The 18,622-nt window shown below is 42.4% G+C and overlaps 1 protein-coding gene across 1 annotated transcript in view; it reads left to right on the plus strand.

Moving 5' to 3' along the window:
- Window positions 1-10: 10 nt before the first annotated feature.
- TSPAN5 (tetraspanin 5) overlaps window positions 11-18,622 on the plus strand; it is a 173,616-nt gene continuing 155,004 nt past the window's right edge. Inside the window, exon 1 of the mRNA XM_037039122.1 lies at window positions 11-573. Coding sequence (XP_036895017.1) covers window positions 493-573 — 81 coding nt within the window. The 5' untranslated portion in view covers window positions 11-492. The remainder of the gene's footprint in view (window positions 574-18,622) is intronic.

The raw sequence follows: 18,622 nt of genomic DNA on the forward strand, positions 1-18,622 counted from the left end.
GCGGCGGGCGGAGCTGCGGGCTGCGCGGGTGGAGGAGCGACCCGCCAAGCGGGTGGAGCGAGCGGCGGGCGGAGCGAGGAGTGGGAGGGCGCGCTCGAGCCGGCGAGCAGGCGAGTAGCGTCCCCTCAAGCATCTGCCGTTGCCGCGTTTGCCTGAAGCCCGTAGATTGACGGACGGAGAGGTCGCCTGGCGGAGGGGCGCGGGCGCTCGCCTGGTGCTCGGGGTCAGCTTCGACAAGGCTCTGGGCTTGCAGCGCGCGGGTTCCCTGCCTGTTCGTGGCCACCCCGGCTCCGGCGGCCTCGGCGTGCCAGGGCTGGAGGTACGGGAGCCGCTCTCCGCCGGTCGGACCCCGCGTGGATCAGCTTGGGCCGCCGCGCCGCGGCTCCGAGCGGCGTCTCCGAGCCCCTGCTCCCTGCCGGGCTGCTCCGAGCACCAGTGCTCCGGGGCTCCAAACTCGGGCTGCCGGGACAAGTGTCTTCATGAACCCAGAGGATGTCCGGGAAGCACTACAAGGGTCCTGAAGTCAGTTGTTGCATCAAATATTTCATATTTGGCTTCAATGTCATATTTTGGGTAAGTTGGAGGTTTTTGGGATTTCAACTATCGTGGCCGATCGATTCGCGAAGATTTCCCCTGCGTTGTTTGCTGTTTTTACTTTTTGCAGCCCCTCGGGCACGTGCCGGAGCTTGGAGAGGCATTTGCCTTCAGCCTCTCCAAATTGTGTGTTGGAGAAACATTTCATGCTTTATGGAAATGGGAAGAGGTAAAAAGAAAAACCGAGCTGGAGAGGGAGCACCCAGGCCTTGGGGTGGCTTTTTAAGGGACGACTAGGGGATGCAGATGAAAGAAAGGTCTCGGCAGTTTGAGAAATGAGCAACCACACGAATTAAATTTGCTCTCGGTGGGAAATGGATGTTGGGCAGAGCGTGGTGTCTTAACAGGGAAGGCTAATCGGGCAGAGCCGACCCTGAGGTCCATCTTCTCACCAGGCTCTGATTGGATGAGGGCTTGGCTCAGTGTTGCCTCGGCTGGTCTTTGCCTTGCTCAGCGTGTATCTTCCTGCACCATCTCGGGCTTTGTGTAGGATGCAGATGCGGCGCTATATGGTTCTGTAATGCACACGTAAATAACGCTTGCTGCCAGCTCTTCCCCTTCGGCTGGAAAGCGCTCCTTTTTGCGTAATGGACTGGACAGTGGGCGCGTGAGGTGGATGGATTTATTTCTAAATATATTACTGTCAGAATAAGAAGACACCATCAACATTTGTTTCCATGTGGTCGTGCCTCTTGCCCTTTTTAAAGGAGTGACATCGAGCGGGCTGTTTGGGGGATATGCAAAGGAGAAGGGGTGCGAGACATGTTCTACTGGAGGCACTGAGAGAGCAAATGCTTGAACGCAAGATTCAAACCATGCTCTGCTAGCACTACAATATGCTTGGCACCCATTGTAATTGGGCTGGGACGCCTACTCTTTTGTTTGGATTCTTTTCCTTGATCTCACAAACGTGTTCAGCAACTAGACAAAGAGTTCACTAGGGCCAGGGGAAACCGGTTCAAAGACCGTGTTATTTTTCCTCCCTATCTCATCCCATCCAATCCCATCCCAACCCATCCTTTTCCTTACCGGGCACTCCCCTGCCCCATGGAAAGTAAAGATGGTGGCTGTCTGGGGGGGGGGGGGGTTCTACAAGTTGCTGTTCCAGTGTAGGTTCATTGTGTGATAAACAATAATGCAAAGGCTGGATCAATAATAATTCGCAGCATTCTGAACACAGGGTGTATTTATTTTGATTCCCTTTAATTTTGGCAATTTGCTGTAAACATATACATTATGAGAGTAGTTGTCAATATAGCTCTCAGTATTTTTTTCCTATCACACAATTACCAGGCTATTTTTATTTTCTGTTTTCTATAGGAGTATCTCGCCTTGGTCATACCCGTTTTGTCAAAGGAAATGGAAGGGATTGGGGACCACTTTCTGTGTCAGCATGTCATCTCTCCTCAGGGAGGATAAAGATAATGAGAGGGACACATAAATGAATATTACATGCAGTCATTCACAAGCAGGATTTTTTTTTTGCCAGTGATTATACACATTTCTATTAGCAGTCACCCCTGTCCCTATAAACACTGCTACAGATACAGGAAGAAGAAATTATTTTCTTTCTTTGCTTCTTTTTTCTTCCCACCCCTGCTGGGTTTAAAAGTGGTAGGTAGTGACATTTCTCAGTGAGGTATTTGGATTTTATCTGAACTCAGAACTTCTTGACTTTGAGAGTCAGGGACCACAGAACTGTGGTTGGACCGTGTTGGATAGTGAACCCAGTCCTTTGGATCCCACTTGGACGCTTCCAAAAGTTGCACATTTTAGCTGCCAGGCAACAGAAAGCACCCAGAGATTTTCTCTGCATCTTCATAGCAGGAGGTAGAAAGAAATAAAGGGATTTGGGCCTGTTTTCCTGACAGCTTAGTATAATTTTGTATAGTGCACAGAGGAGAATTTACTATTTTCTGTGGATTAGGTTGTAGCAAAACTTGTGGAATTGTGGATGACTTCAAGGAGTTGCAGAGTAGTTGCACAGACGGTTCCAGAATAGAGCCTCATCTTACCTGATTTTGAAGGTCTTCATCTCTGGGGGAAATTTTATGAGAAGCCGGAAAGCAGATGTAGGCTTTGGAACTAAATGTGATGCCCAAGGAAGAATTGTTATGTAGATGCCCTTCTTATTATAGGGGCCCTTCTTGGACTCTGCTTTCAATTCATCCTCCTACTCCTTTCCCTGCCTGAAGTTTTCCATTGAGATAGCTGCCCTCTCCCACACACCCATACCTTTCCCATCCTGTTCTCTGCTTCAAAATCACCCCATGTTTAAGCCTCCCAGTTTGTCAGTACCCTGGTCTCTGGTGGCGATCAACAGGAAGGCAGCCATGACATATGATGAAAGTAATCCAGACTAAGAGGTTAGTGACGGAAGAACTGGGGTCGGTAACTTGGCAGCCTGTGTCTGTAAAGGTGCACACCTGTGCCCTCTGCAGAGTCAACATTCTCCCTGTGGCTTCCAGAAAGGGCAGGCCTGGCACAGCTCATACAGTTATGAAGAAGAGGTTGATAACACAAGAGCATGGTTTCCTAATCTTTCATGTTCACACTGTGAAATGCTAGAATAAATTTGAAATGCATTGAAGATACTTGGAGGTAAAATTCTGGTAAAATAAAAATGGAAAATATAGTATCACCAGGACTAAGAGTTTGGTTCTCTTACTAATGAGTAGTTTGACTTCTTGCTGCTCAGTCCACTGTCCCAAGCCTCAGTTTCTCAGCAGTTAAAATGAAGGAATTGGATGAGTTGTAAGGCTCTTTCTGGTTCTGAAAAAGAATGAATCTATTGAGTTCCAATATGCTGGGGGAAAAAAATTCTAGTGGTGGGCCCTAATATATAATGAAAGTAACATGTATTGGGATGTTTGTTAAATTATAGACCTTTTACTGAGACTTGTCTGAAGATCAATTTTATTATTTCATTTCTTCCTCAAAGATTCTTTATTAAAATATTTTTCAAATTTCTTCTTGTCTTCTTCATTAATTGATATAGAATGCATGTTCCCCTGTGCCCATTGCGAATCTCAAATATAGTCCTTTGAGTCATTAAATATCTTTTTATTATTGGAGTTAGAATTTCTTATGTAAAATCTGATTCCTTTTATATAACAGTGGTAATGATATTCTGAGTAACAAAGTCAACATCTTGTACAGATTCCTTTCCCATTAGTTATCACTGGGTGGTGGGAAAAAATCTTACTATCCCTATTTTATGTTGGAAGAACTCAAGCCAGAAGGGAATTGCTATTATTGAGGGTGTTACCATTCTGTGACATTTCTCGGAAAACCCTGAGGCTGTGTAGCAGGAAGGGGGGGAGGGAAGAAAAAGGAAATATTGTTTTACAGTTGTGTCTTTGGGGTACTGTATCCCTAAATCCCATCACCCAAATCCCATCACCCACCATTGACAGATGTTTTGCTCTGGACCCTTTTGGATTCTGGCTGTGAATCTGAGCTTTTCCTAGGCAAGTAAATTAGTTCAGTATTTGTTGCTATCTATAGCTCCATAACACAGAGCCCCCAAACTTAGTGGCTTAATACTGAACTTTATTGTTAGTAGCTCACAGTTCTGTAATTTGACCAGGCACATCTGGGCAGTTGGCCCTTGGGACCTCAACTGCGGTTGCAGTGAGATGTGGCCAGGGCTGGAACCATCTGAAGACTCAGCTGGGGTGGCGTGCTTTGTGGAGAGCTCGGCCAGAGTCCTTGGCTGGAGTCTCTACCCATGGCTTCTTCTTGTCTCTGAGATGGAAGAAGCTCCAGCCTCTGAACACTGTACCTGAAACTGGCCAACTGTCACTTACATCTATTTCGCTGGTTAAACCATGCATTAGAGCCTGCTCAATTAAAAAGGGTGAAGAAAGGAATTCCATCTTTTGATGGACATTTGTGTAGGTTGTGTGGGTTGTGGCCATCTTTGGAAAATGCAGTCCGCTGTACTGAACCTTAAATTCTTGTTTATAAGAGAAGAGTAACATTATCTAATGTAGCTGTAGATCGAAGGGTTGGATGAGAAAATGTATTACCAAGCACGATGTCTCAGTATTTAAGAGGTGAATATCATTATTTGTTATCATCTCAGATTTCATACTAGTTCCATCATAGACTTTACAATTTCTTTTTTTAAAATTTTACTTATTTATTTTTAGAGAGGGGAAGGGAAGGAGAAAGACAGGGAGAGAAACATCAGTGCGTGGTTGCCTCTCACTTGCCTTCCACTGGGAACCAGGCCCCACAACCCAAGCATATGCCCAGGAATCAAACCGGCAACCCTTTGGTTTGTAGGCCACCACTCGGTCCACTGAGCCACACCAGCCAGGGCACAATTTCTAGAATACCTTAGCCTGATGGTGTGTTGGCATCATGACTACCAGGTAATAATGATACTCTTTGGATCAAAAGGAGATGAAGCTAATGGATTTTGTAGATTTAATCATCACTTGTTAGAAAAAAGTCTCATGGATCAGTGGAAACCTTGAACAACTTGGAAGAACCAAATGATTCATTTTTCTGTTCTCTTTGCTATACAAGGATTAGAACAGCCTTGGGTACTTGAGGCCAAATTCTCTTTGATGTGCTTGCAAATACTACATTATGTCTTTAAGTGGAGGTTTATCCTGGGTTGATGGCAGAATGTTGTACCTAATTTGTTTCCACAGGGCTTAAGTTCAGGGAGGAGATTTGAGGAACCTCGGGGGGCATCAAGTAGGAAGCCTTATCTTATGACTCACTATAAATTTGAAGATGTTCTCGAATGATGATACATCAGCCATTTATAAGGCATAATTTTTGCTTTAATTTGTTAGACATCTGTTAGCTCCGATGGCAACCATATGGAAGTCTAAACTGCCTTTTGAATTACAGGGAGATGGTAGGAGAAAGCTAAATATGGTTATGAAAGTGTCATACAGAAAAACTATAAGAAAGGTATACAGACCTCAGTGGGGGAAGTAATGGAATACTTACTTGCTTACTCTGGTTGCTCACTCCTGGGTCAGTGAGAAGGCACTGAGGCATCCCTGCTTGATGATATGGCTGGAAGACGGAAAAGAAGCCAAGGGGAAAAGTTGGAAAACCAATTAATGTTCCACCCACCATAAAATTGCCAACATGAGCTCATTTAGATGGATCATTCTGTCTTAATATGGCCACAATAATAGTTAGTCCCCGGCAGAACGTGAAAACAACCTGTATTTGAACAGAGCTTTATAATTATGATGTCTTTCTTCTATGCATCTCAAACCAGCTAACAAGCTTATTATGACAGATGAAGAAACTGGAGTACAGAGATGTGAAGTGACTCTTGAGGCGCTGAAGAACATGTCAGGCTTCACGTTTGGAGTGTGAAGTCTCTTCCAGTAACTACAGCCCTAGCTTCTCCTTTGAAACTTATTTTAGAAGATGCTTGCTATTTTAGAATAAAACGTCTAGTTACTTACATCTGTTCATAATTGAAAAGTGATAAAGTTTTTGAGTGTGCCTCAATTAACACCACCCACAAGCATAAAAATGTTAGGATGAAAATGTAGTTAAAGAATATGATAGAAAAACAAACTATTATGTCATCTATTAAAAATTCATAAAAGAAAATTGGAGTATTCAAGACAATGTTCTCGAGTGGCATGCTTCTTTCTATTTTAACACCAAAGACTCTCTTAAAATTTCTAACTTCCAGATCATCATGGTTGGCTGGATTATGCAACGTCAAGTGCAGGGACTGCGTCTCAGTCATTGTCATAAGGCCATGTCTGGCACACAGTGGATGTTTAATACATGTTTGCTGAATGAAGAAATCATTGTAAAATACATCATCTCCTCTAACTTCCTGTTTAGCGAAGTATTTTCTCCTGAACATCCTGTCAACCCTGTTAAGGATAGATCTCTTTTTGGACCACTTTCATTGTTGGAGAGTTTCATCTATCCTCAAACTGGATATAATCTATTTGCCTGTAACTTCTTTTCTTGTTTTTGTTTTTAAAAATATTTTATGCATTTATTTTTAGAGAAAGGGGAAGGGAAGGAGAAAGAGAGGGAGAGAATCATCCGTGGGGTGGTTGCCTCTCATGTGCCCCCTACTGGGGACCTGGCCCACAACCCAGGCATGTGCCCTGACTGGGAATTGAACCCACGACTTTTTGGTTTGCGGTCTGGTGCACAATCCACTGAGCCTCACCAGCCAGGGCTGTTTTCCTGTAACTTCTATCCTTCTAGTTTATTGTTGTTGATTTTTAGTTTTTATTTTGAAATAATCTCACACCTGTAGAAAAATTGCAAGTGGTACAAATTGTTTTTATCCAGAATCATTTGAGAGTCAGTTGCCAGCGTGATGGCTGTCATACCAACACTTCAGTGTATGTTGTCTGTAAGCTAGGAGGTTTTCCCAGCTAGCCTCAGGTGGCACTGGTTTTTGTTTGTGCTACTACGGATAATGGTCACTTGATTAAGGTGTTGTCTGTCAAGCTTCTCTACCATAAAGTCACTCTTTACTGGTTTGTTTTTTTTTGGTAATTTTTGTCATTCTGTGGCAAGTTAATTTGAAACTATGTAAATAGCCCTTTCCTCATCAAATTTTTGATTGATTGAGTGATTGATTTACATCACTAAGAAATTAGGGTTTTCTTCCTTTCAGTGTGTTTTCATTAAACTGTTACTCTTGTTACTTACTTTGATGTTCCCTTTGGTCCAGGTTTGGCAGAAGCAGCTGTTTCCGGCCGCCCCCGGTGCCCCTAACTCTAGTCATTCTTTGAGTACTTCTTTGTGTTCTGGTAGAACAGCGTGTTCCAAACTCATCTTGTACTTTACTGTGTCATCTGTTATGTATCAGCCATTTCTCCAGGGAACCTTGCTTCCTTTGAGTGGAAAATGGTATTTAGAAGCCAAGATCTAGTGGTTAAGTGTGCTCATTGCTGTGAGGCTATCACTAGCCCTGGGATCTCTCGGTAGATGGACAATAGAATGTGTGTGTGTATATACACAAGTGCACACATACACACATTTACATCTTCACTTCTATATCATAATACAGTTATACATTTTGGAAACTGTAAGTTCACAGTGATACCTCAGATCCCTATCTGATACCACAGCGTATATTCTCAGTTTTTCCTTTTCCATATTTGTAACTACCTTCTTTGACAGTGAGATTCCTGGCTCCCATGACTCTTGGCCATTCACTGATTTGATGGAGGCTCTTGTGGGCAGCCAGCCTCCCCTTGCCGCCCAGCCCCTCACGTGGCTGTCCTCCTCCGTACCTGCTGGTGCTGCAACATGCCATGCCACAACCCCCACCCCCGTGTGACTGCCCTTCTCACTCTGATCAGACTGTGATACCCTGCTCTGGACGTGCACATCCCTCCCAATACCACTTCCTGAGCAAAAGGCCCATCATGCTTGGACCTCCCCAGTAATGGCTTTAGGACTGAATTTTTCAGTGAGGAGAAGGAGAATGACCTCGGTTACATGTGTATAGTACAAAATAAGACTAATCTCCCTTTTCCATAGCCCTTCATTGATTAAAAATAGCCATTATGTTATTCCTAAACATCCTGTTTTATATCTTTAAAAGCTCTTCCTTTATGTGATTTTTATTCATTCTTTCCACGTTGTTATTTGCCCTGGTCATGGTACTCTGCTGGTGGTCCTGTTTGGACACATTTCCATTAGAGTAGAAATTGGAATGGAACACATTCTTGTAAAAAATGTGTATTTTTTAAATTTATTGGTTTTAGAGAGAGCTGAAGGGAGAGAGAAACATTGACTTGTTGTTTAGTTATTTATGCATTCGCTGGTTGATTCTTCTCTGTGCCCTGACCGAGATTGAACCCATACCCTTGGTATATTGGTATGACACTCTAAGCCACTGAGCTACCTGGCTAGGGCATGGAACACATTCTTTACCTGCTGTTTCAACCATCCAGAGAGCTGTGGGTCCTTAACTCTCCAACTCCCCCTTAAGTCTCCAGGCTATGCTGGACCTGGAGGCAGAAGCCTCTGCTACTGCCTGATTTGTCACTAGTTCCTCAGTTGCTCACCTACAGTATGGGGGAAATAATTCCGATTGCTTGTAGAGTTATTATCCAAAGAGATCACACTCATGGAGGTGCCTTGGAAAGGGTAAACCTCTCGGTACAGAGAGTAGTTACGAACCCAGTCGACACCGCACATGCTTTTCCTAGCAGCCAGAGCATATTGTCAGCTCGCGTTGAATTTCTAGTGTAGCGAAACCATCCCCTCTTTTTTCACGTGAACTTCTGTTAAACCCATCTCCCTAAGCTAAGTGCTAATCAGAACCCTAATTCTCTAGTTAATGATTCGAATTTAGAATTATATATTTAAACATTTAAATGTCTTATTCTGGGCCAGTGGTTTTCAAGTTGTGCTGCCAGCAGCCTCAGGCTTCCCTGAGTGTGCAGGGGCCTGAATGGGTGTGTGTCTGACCTCTCTGCCCCCGAAAAAGTCAGCCATTAGGTTTGATATTCTGGGGTACCATGAGGGTTTTGCTTGGAAAAGAAGAGGGGGTCTACAGCTTAAACAATTGAAAACCACCACTGTAGCCTTCAGATGGTTTTTAGTCTTGGTGGTCAGACATGTTTTTTAAAAAATTTTTTCTGGTGTGGATTTCTCTCCTCTGCATAGGAAGTCTGTCACTGACTAGGGTGCCTCCTGCAGGACTGGTTGATATTGCATCCCTGTGTAGGTGTAGCTGCACACACAGTAAGTTGTTAGTCAGGAAATGTCCGTCTTTGTAGCCGGGATCAGATTCAGTAGGTTGGGACGGGCCCTGGTATTCGTGGTTTTTGTTTTTTAAATCCCTGCAGGTGATTTTGATGCTCAGCTGAGGTTGAGTAGCTCTGGCTTGTTTTTCTGGGCAAGCTGTGGCGTCTCCTCCCGTGGCTCTCTGTGGGGGGGGGGGGGACAGGTGTGGGAGTGGGTGGTGCAGGGTTCTGACCAAAAGGTGTCTGACTTCACCAGCCACCTTGCCAGTGTTCCTTGCTTATGAGAAAAAAAATAGTATGGCCCACTTCATCCCTTGTGGAATTTTTTAATAATCTAAAAATGCCAGTTTATTTTTAAACCTGGAGGCAAACTTGAAAACACAATGAGAAAATCTCTGCTAAAGAGAACCACCTGAGCTGCAATTGGTATGCTAAAAATTAGCGCAGCTGGGGATAGAAGCTGTCTGTTCCACAGGAACAAGGAAGAAGTAAGGCACTTTGGTTGTTTGGACTTGTTGCCCTGCACACTTCAGCGCAGTGGACCTGGTCTAAGCGCAGACGCTTAGGCCGCAAACTGCTCCCTGCCCAAGCCAGCCGTTCTTCCCTAGGAAACCAGCCTCCCTGCCCAAGGCGCTCTGCTTTGTAGCCCATTTCCCGGGCTTCCTGGGCCCCCAGCCTCCCTAGCCTTGTTCTGGGTGGGGGGGAGTGCTTCCTGCACCTCCATAGCAGTTATGTGGACTTCACTGCGCCCTGACGGCGCAGTGGGGACATTTCTTCCCGCCTGCAGAATTTTGCAGCACTGTCACCAAGAGCCGGCAGTGAAGTAAATACACGACACCCAGCCCTGATCTCTGTCAGTTTTCTTTAGAAAGAAAAGTTTCAATGTAGAATATTCAGTATATGTAGAGTGAATTTTCCCATGATTTTCTTGATGTCTTCCTTTCCCTTACCCCCTTTAAAAGTAAATTAGGTGCTTGACTATGGCTGGACCCCTCAAGTAAAAAAGTCTTGAAAGAAATACAATTTTGAATAAAAATCTAAATTATCTCTAGGAGATGTTGTAGTGGGACATGGTCACCATCACTACTAAAAAAACAAACCCCAATGGGCACACCAACCCTGTGGTTAGCACTGTGATGTTATCTGTATGTACTGGGTGGGCCAAAAAGTCCATTACGTTTTTTTCAATAAAATAAAAAGACACACTTTTTATTTTCACCAAAAAGTTTGTTGATTTGGATATTTTGAGTATGCCGGCTATCTCCTGCTATTGGCTTCTGGTGGGTAGAGCCCCGGGGTGCCGCTAACAGCTGCAGGTGTATAAGACAGCCCCACAGCAAATAACTATTTGGCCAAAATGTCAATAGCACCAAGAAACTTTGCAAACCACTTTTGACACATTGGATCAGTCACAGCACCTTCTCCATACACACTGCACACATCTTTTCTTCGTGTTTCAGTTGCATGTTTACTTTTCTTGAAATAATAAAGCATAACATGCAGAAAATGTTGCGTATTTTCTTCCATCTTCAGTATTACAATGGCTGCACAGAAATTCCCGAACTTTGATACTTTTTTAAAAAAAATGCACTGTTGATAGGACAGCTGACACAATACAATCTAACAAAATTGTTTCGAATGATGTTCAAGACAAAAACACGGCTAGAGACACCATACGGAAACATAACGGACTTTTTGGCCAACCCCGTACAGACGGGTTTGTTAATTATGAAATGCAGTGTATAATTTTTAAGTAATGCACTTACCAACCACAATAACAAAATGGTGTTTGGAAATGGATGAGAAAACATGCTGGCTCCCCTCACTGAAAATCACAGTGACATTCTAGAGCCCTCGCAGCTCCTGTTCACAATTTAGGTAAGCATTGCAAGGCAACGGGCTCTTCTTACTTGCTGGATTTTTTCCCTAAGTTATACTTGTCACTGAAGCTCAGATTTCCAAAAATCTGGAGGGAACAGCTGGTGCTCTGAAAATTTTCAAGCCAACTATTTTAATGCTTTTCTACTTAATTAAGTAGTCCCAATAAAAGGAATACTTGACTGAAGCGTTTCTCAAAGTATGATGTTTTGCTTCCAACAAAAATTTCCCCCAACTGTTAACATTTCCCCTGAAGCAGCCTTAAAACTTAATTCTGCCAAGTGAGTACTGTAGTTCTAATCACTGTTGAATGAAGCATTAAGGCCCAGTATTTGATTTCCTGTTTTAAGGTATAGTTGGATCAGTGTGGCCCAGCTCCTTGACTGATGAAGACTGCACAGGCATTGGGCTTTCGGGAAAGTGCCTTGTGGAGTACCGTGTTAGAGAGCAAGGAAAGTCTCATCCTGCCGTGGGCATCCTTAGAGCCTCCTGTGCGAGGCGGGTGGTGGGAAGGAGTTTGGGCACTGAGTACGTGTGAACTTTTACCAAGCCCCTTTCTCCAGCTTGTGACCTCAGGTAGGTTACTTCCTTGCATTTTGTTTCTTTTTCATCTGCAAAGTGGCATTCTTAGCTTAGTGTTAATGTTATCAATGGTAGTAGTAAGGCCTAAACACTATCTCCAGTCGTGAGGATTGGAGGAGTTAATATGTATAAACTGCTTGGAATAAGCAAAAGGTATTAGCAATTATTATTCTGTTTTCCTCAAGACCCGTAATTGCTGTTTGGCTGTTTTTCCTAATTTCTTTCAGAACCATGAAAATAATCTTACATTGTCACATATATTGTTTGTTCTTTTTAATGTTCTGCCTACATAAGTACATTCTCAAGATAACTAAAGGGAAGAAAGATCTAACAAATGTTCACAATGTTCTTTTCATTGAAATGAGTGGCATGTAATTCTTATCATGGATACCAGACTCTGAGTTCGTGTCTATTGTTTGTTGTTAATTTTCCCATTTTTCTTTACCCAGTTAGATTCATTCTTCATTTTCTTTGCAAAACCAAACTGTCTTATGTTAGTGTTTTGTACTAGGAAGTTGAGTTTTAGCCAAGCACCTGGTGGGGGGGGGAATGGAAACATTTTATTAACATTTGTTAAGTCTGGATATTCTGGAATTATCTAGAGGGCTGTAACTATTTTTTTTTTTTATCTTCTCTGGTATCACAAGTCCTTCAAATTTTGGTCTTTGTTTTACTTCATGTATTTCAGATAAATTCCTTAGGTTTGGAAAGCGATCCTCAAGTCAGTGGTACAGATACCTCACGTTTCTCCCTGCGTGTTCTTCCAGTGGATTCACAGCCAGGACTTTGGCTGAACTGCCTGAATCGTTGCCTAAGTGGGTCACCCATCTTGGTGGGTGAGCAGCTGCCTGGCTTCTCCTCTGGGGCATGAGTGGGATGCCTGGACAGCTGTGGTATTTTGCCTCTAGTACTATCACCTGAAGCAGAAGACCCAGGCTGTCCTATTTCTGAGAATAACCTTCTCCGTAACTGCGCTCATCCCTGGGAGAAAAAGCCAGGGCACGAGCCTTGCCACCATTCTCAGGCAGCAGGTGTGCAGAAAACCCCAGCCCTCGAAGGTGGTAAAGGAGGGACGAAGGAGAGGGCTAAGTAGAATTTTACTGTAATAGCCATTGGTAAAAAGAATGATTTGTGTAGCATGACAGGATGTTTTAGGATCGTATTTAAAGTGATTTTAGCTTACCCATTACACCCCCAGCACTCCTGGTTTAGATTTGCTCATTGATCTCACACTCCACTGATGGAGAGCTTTCCCCACTGGGAGAGCTCAAGCTGCTCTTTGTCCTGCCCTCCTCCACCTGGTTCCCCAGAGTGTTGGGGAGAGCCGCCTGATGATCGGTACCTGTGCATCTCAGTGCTCGGTCATTTGCAAACTGCCTGCACGGTTTTGGATGAGCTCTTGGGCTACCCCAGTGTTTCTCAGATTTCAATGAGCGTACAATCACACTGGGGTCTTGTTTAAGAAGCAGATTCTGACGGAGCAGGTATCAGAGGGGCCGAAGATCTTGCACCTGTAACAGGCTCCCAGCTGAGGTGGAAGCTGCTGGTCCACTGATCTCATTTTGAGTTGCAAGGATCTAGATCATTTCAAACTAATTTTCTTTTAAATTGACTCCATTTTAAAGCTTAAATACATTTCTTTCAAAAGGAAACTAGAAAAATATTACTCTTCCAGTGCATACAATGACAATAATATGGCTTATTAACTTCTAGGTAGCTCTTGGTGCCTGCTGGCAGGCCTGAGTCAGGCAGCTTTTCCTTTGTTACTGGGGAGGTTAACAAGTGTGCAGCGTGTTCGGCACCCTGGCATCAAATGGAGACTTTCTCCATGACTAGAGCAGAGGATGAAAAAAGCAGAACAGGGAATGACGTTCTTATTCAAAGTTATTGAATGCTATATTCTAAAATTGTCTCTTCTGGCACCCCAGGTCACCAGGGAATCACACTTGGGGGAACACTGCTTTCAAGTAATTCACAGGCAGGCATACATTTGTGAGCTGAACCCCGTTAGTGAGATGGATAGAGCCCTAGAAGTACAGTGGGTGGGGGTATGTGTTGACATTTTTGCCTACTCCAGGTTCTACTTCTTATTAGTGATAAAAGAAGGGCATCCCCCATTTCTGAACTGTTGCCCACCCCAGCTCCAGGGAGTAGCTAGCGACATCTTAGGTATAAAAATGAAAATACTTTGGAAAATTGTATCTCAGGCTACAGGAAGTTAGGAAGTCTGTCTCAGTGACTTTTGTTCTCTCCTCTCCTCTTTCTTCAAGTTACTATATCAATTATGTTACATTTTGTAATGAGTCCATTTATTTGATGCATTTGTTAGAATAAGACACTTATGCTTTTCTATTGTAAAAACAATTCAGCAACATCAATACACCTCTTTTTGGAGAAGAAGTTCAGTACAGTTCTAGTAATTCTTTTGGTTTAATTGTAGTAAAAGTGGAGACTCCTAGACAAATGCTCTAAGAGCTGTGAGCAAATACCCTAAAACAGACAACCAAAATTTTTTGTAGAGCTGCAGTTGTAGTCACTTACAGAGATTTGATTTTAGCAAACCTGAGTTACTTAAGTTTGTAAACGAGAAACGTGCTTTTCCCCATTACCTTTAGTGTTTCTTCTGAATTTACCAGCATGTTCACCTCAGGATAACATTTAGACTGTTTTCAACATACAGAACAAATACCTTGTGAATAAATAATCAATTTCACACAACCAAAAAAAATCAATAAGTCTGCTTTAGTCATTTGAGAGAAACCTATACTTCTAAAGGAGTTACAGCGTTAAGTAACTGAAAAACGATAACTCAAACCTGACTCCTAGCTCAGTGTTTCTTTTCAACATGACCTTTATGTAAACAAAAAAATGTAGCTGAGATCTTTTGGAGCACGTTTTATTATCGGTGCCTACATGCCATATCATGTGAGAAATGCTACTTAGTATTTTTTTATAAATCTCATAACTAGAATCCTGTTGAAAATAGTGTTTCTTTGATACCTGTTCTGTTAGGTTCATCTATTGGTTTTTGAAAGACTAAATTGAATGAAGAGATGGTTAGAGGATGCAGTTATGTGTGGCATTTTCACTTTTATCCTGAGTCTGTGAGATTTAATAATGCCTAATGTGTGTGCTGTATGATTTGAGAATTTTAAAGTTGCTTTCAGGTGAGGATTTAAAACTGTTACATAAAAGGTGCAAAAGTAGTGTTTTACTCATCTTTTTTAAAATATGCAGAATCAAGATTTTAGAAATGAAGGGATCGGGGTTCACTAAAAAGAGGGTTGAAATATTTTTTTCTATTTTGTGAAATACATATATGTTCCATTTAAATATTGATATATATCCTTTGATTTTTAATGTATATATTATCAGTATATAGTCTTCATGCATATGATGTATTCATCTATATCTTTGGAATCTTTTTTGTGGTTGTTAAGGAGATAATGTGCTCTTTGGAGAAATGAAGCTACCTAGGTGACTATATGACCTCTAAAAATTATCATTTGCATAAAGACTAAAATTTCGTTATCACAGTACATACTATGATAAATATGCTAACTAAATGAAATCTTCTTTTACGTTAAAAATAAAAACCAGAGATCAGTTTTAGATACTAAGCCACAACCAGAAAAATAGACTATTATTATATTTTTTGTTCTTAGATGAAGACTGGAAAATAAACTCTGAGCAGTGAAATTAGTACATTTTAGCTGGAGGCACTAAGACATCATTAATTGTTGCTAAGAACCTTTCAAGTGCAGTTTTTAAATTTTAAGCGTCCATTCTATTGAATTTTCCTCTTTTCATCTCCCTTCTTTCTGTGGTTCTAATTCCAAATTGAGAAGACAGGGCCTTTGCTTTTAGGAAAGCTATATCTCGCTCTCACTTTTTAAAAGGTTAACCTGCTGATGAGAGAACAGCAGGTTGGCGTTATTTTCAGCAGGAATGCAAATACTTAATTCCGTGTTCTTGTGGGTTATTTTAGTGCCCACTTATTGGAACTATCTTTTCATTGGTTTTTTGCCGTCCTGATTATATTATCTTAGAATTTATATGTTAAAAGGGACCTTAAAAAGCCCTCTGGTTTTACCTCCTTCCCACTTCCCCTCTCTCACCTGCCCCTCCCCCCCTGCCCCGCAAGTCTGCTTTCTCCCTCCAAACAAAGTTTTAAAGAGAACGCCCAATTTTTAAAGCAGGGAACAGCTGCTATGCTGGGGGCTCAGTGGGCTCAGCCATTCTTGCCCGGCCTTGCTGTGTGGGGAGAGTGTGTGGAGGGGGAGTGGGAGAGAAGGCATCTGTTTACCATTTATGCATTGAACTGGGATGAGGTTGCGTTTGGCCTGTGCTATCTGTAGGCTGTGTGCTTGCCAGTTGCCCGAGTTTCCAGGACCGAGCGTTTTGGCGCCGTTTAGCTCTGCTAAGCAGCTTTGGTGCAGTCAATTTGATTAACATCAACCTTGCTTATGTCGAGTAAGTATTCAGGTTATTTATTATGTATTACTCTCATGCTTTGGAATGAGCAGGCTCAAAAACTGCTTTATATGTATTCCATATGTGGCTTTTAAGTTAGCAGAAACACACAGGCTTCCAATTAATTTGCACATAAAGTTGCATATTGAGTAGATTAAACTTGATGGCATAGATATTATTTGAAATTCTTTGTCATTTCTAATATTGTTCATATTTCACTTAAACAAGCTATTAGGTGTTTGAAGATTCTGTGGTGGTTAACATAATTTATGAATTCACTTATGTCCTATTTGTTTTTTTATTACCAAATGTGAACACTGAAAGGAATTAATTACTGAAAGGAGTGAAATTTTTTCCTTTTTTAAAATTATATTTTACTGATTATGCTATTATAGTTGTCTTGGTTTTCCCCCCTTTTCCCCCCTCTGCCCAGTACTCCCCAGTCTTTCAGGCAGTCCCCCCCACCATTGTTCATGTCCGTAGGTCAACATATAAATTCTTTGGCTACTCCATTTCCTATACTGTGCTTAACATCCCCATGGCTATTCTGCAACTCCCTGTATGTACTTCCTGGTCCCCTCACTTCTTCACCCATTCCCCGACACTCCCCTCCCCTTTGATATCCATTAAAATGGTCTCTATATCCATGATTCTGTCTCTGTTCTTGTTTGCTTTGTTTCTTAGATTCAGTTGTTGATAGATATGTATTTTTTGTCCTTTTATTGTTCATAGTTGTGATCTTTTTCTTATATAAGTCCCTTTAACATTTCAAATAACAATGGGTTGGTGATGATGAACTCCTTTAGTTTTTTTCTTGTCTGGGAAGCTCTTTATCTGTCCTTCAATTCTAAATGTTAGCTTTGCTGGATAGAGCAGTCTTGGCTATAGGTCCCTGCTCTTCATGACTTTGAATATTTCTTGCCAATCCCTTCTAGCCTGTAAAGTTTCTTTTGAGAAATCAGCTGACAGTTTCATGGGAATTCCTATGTAGGTAACTCTCTGCTTTTCTCTTACTGCTTTTAAGGTTCTCCCTTTATCTTTAACCTTTGGCATTTTAATTATGATTGTTTTGGAGTGGGCCTCTTTGCATCCATCTTGCTTGGGATTCTCTGTGCTTCCTGGACTTGCATGCCTATTTCCTTCACCAAATTAGGGAAGTTTTGTTTCATTATTTTTTCAAAATAGGTTTATAATTCCTTCTTCTTTCTCTTCTCCTTCTGGCACCCCTAAGATATGAATGTGGGGCCTCTTGAAGTTGTTCCAGAGGCTTTTTATGCTATCATTTTTTGGATTCTTTTTTCTTCTTCTTGTTCGAATTGGCTTTTTTTTTTTTGTTTCCTTACGTTCCAAATCATTGATTTGATTCTTGGCTTCATCTGCTTTACTGTTGTTTCACTGTAAGTTGTTCATTACTTCAATTTGTGTGCCCTTTGTTTCTGATTGGATCTTGTTATGCTGCTGAGGTCCTCACTAAGTTCCTTGAGCATCCATATAACCAGTGTTTTGAACTCTACATCTGATAGATTGCTTAGCTCCATTTCATTTAGCTCTTTTTCTGGAGTTTTGATTTGTTCTTTCATTTGGGCCATGGTTCTTTGTCTCCTCGTTTTGGCAGCCTCCCTGTGTTTGCTTCTATGTATTAGGTAGAGCTGCTTTGACTCCCTATCTTGGTAGTGTGGCCTGATATAATAATAGGTGTCCTGTAGGGGCCAGTGACATAGCCTGCCCATCACCCAAGCTGGGTACTCTAGGTACACCCTCTCTGTGGGTATATCTCTTGTAGTTGAACCTTGGTTGCTGTTGTCAGGTCAATGGGAGGGACTTTACCCAGGTCAGTCAGATGCAAGGATTGGCTGTGACCACTTACCACCAACCTCTGCCTTCTCTGTAGGATCAGCCGTGCAGGGTCAGGATGCTGGTGTTCCAATGTGGTCTGTAGTTGTTCACTGGGTGTGCAAGTGAACACCCTCGGGCCACCCTGCCTGAGCTATAAAGCAATCTAAGATGGCTGCTACTTGTGCTGGGCTTGGAGATTCCCAGGTGAAGCCAAGCTGTGAGTCTAGGCTGGCTGCTGCTAGTGCTGGGCCTCGGGCCAGCTGTAGTTTATTTGAGAAGATTTAGGAAGTTGTGAAGTAGGAGCCAAGACTAGCCATTCATATGTAAGAGCAACTTGGATGGACCTTTAAATTGGGTGGGGGTGGGATCTCTGGGGATCTCCGAGGCAGGTCATATAGTGTTAGCTAGGTTGATGGAATTTCAAAATGAGACCAGCTTGCTGGCTTTGTAGGGGGAGGCTTTGGAAAAGAGACAATGACCTCTGCTTACCTTGATGCCAGGCACCTCAGGTTCTCCCTGTATGCCACTGGTACCTTTCA

This window comes from Sturnira hondurensis, unplaced genomic scaffold (genome assembly GCF_014824575.4).
Source record: "Sturnira hondurensis isolate 20B ecotype Veracruz unplaced genomic scaffold, ASM1482457v3 Scaffold0025168, whole genome shotgun sequence".
In the NCBI taxonomy this organism is placed as follows: domain Eukaryota; kingdom Metazoa; phylum Chordata; class Mammalia; order Chiroptera; family Phyllostomidae; genus Sturnira; species Sturnira hondurensis.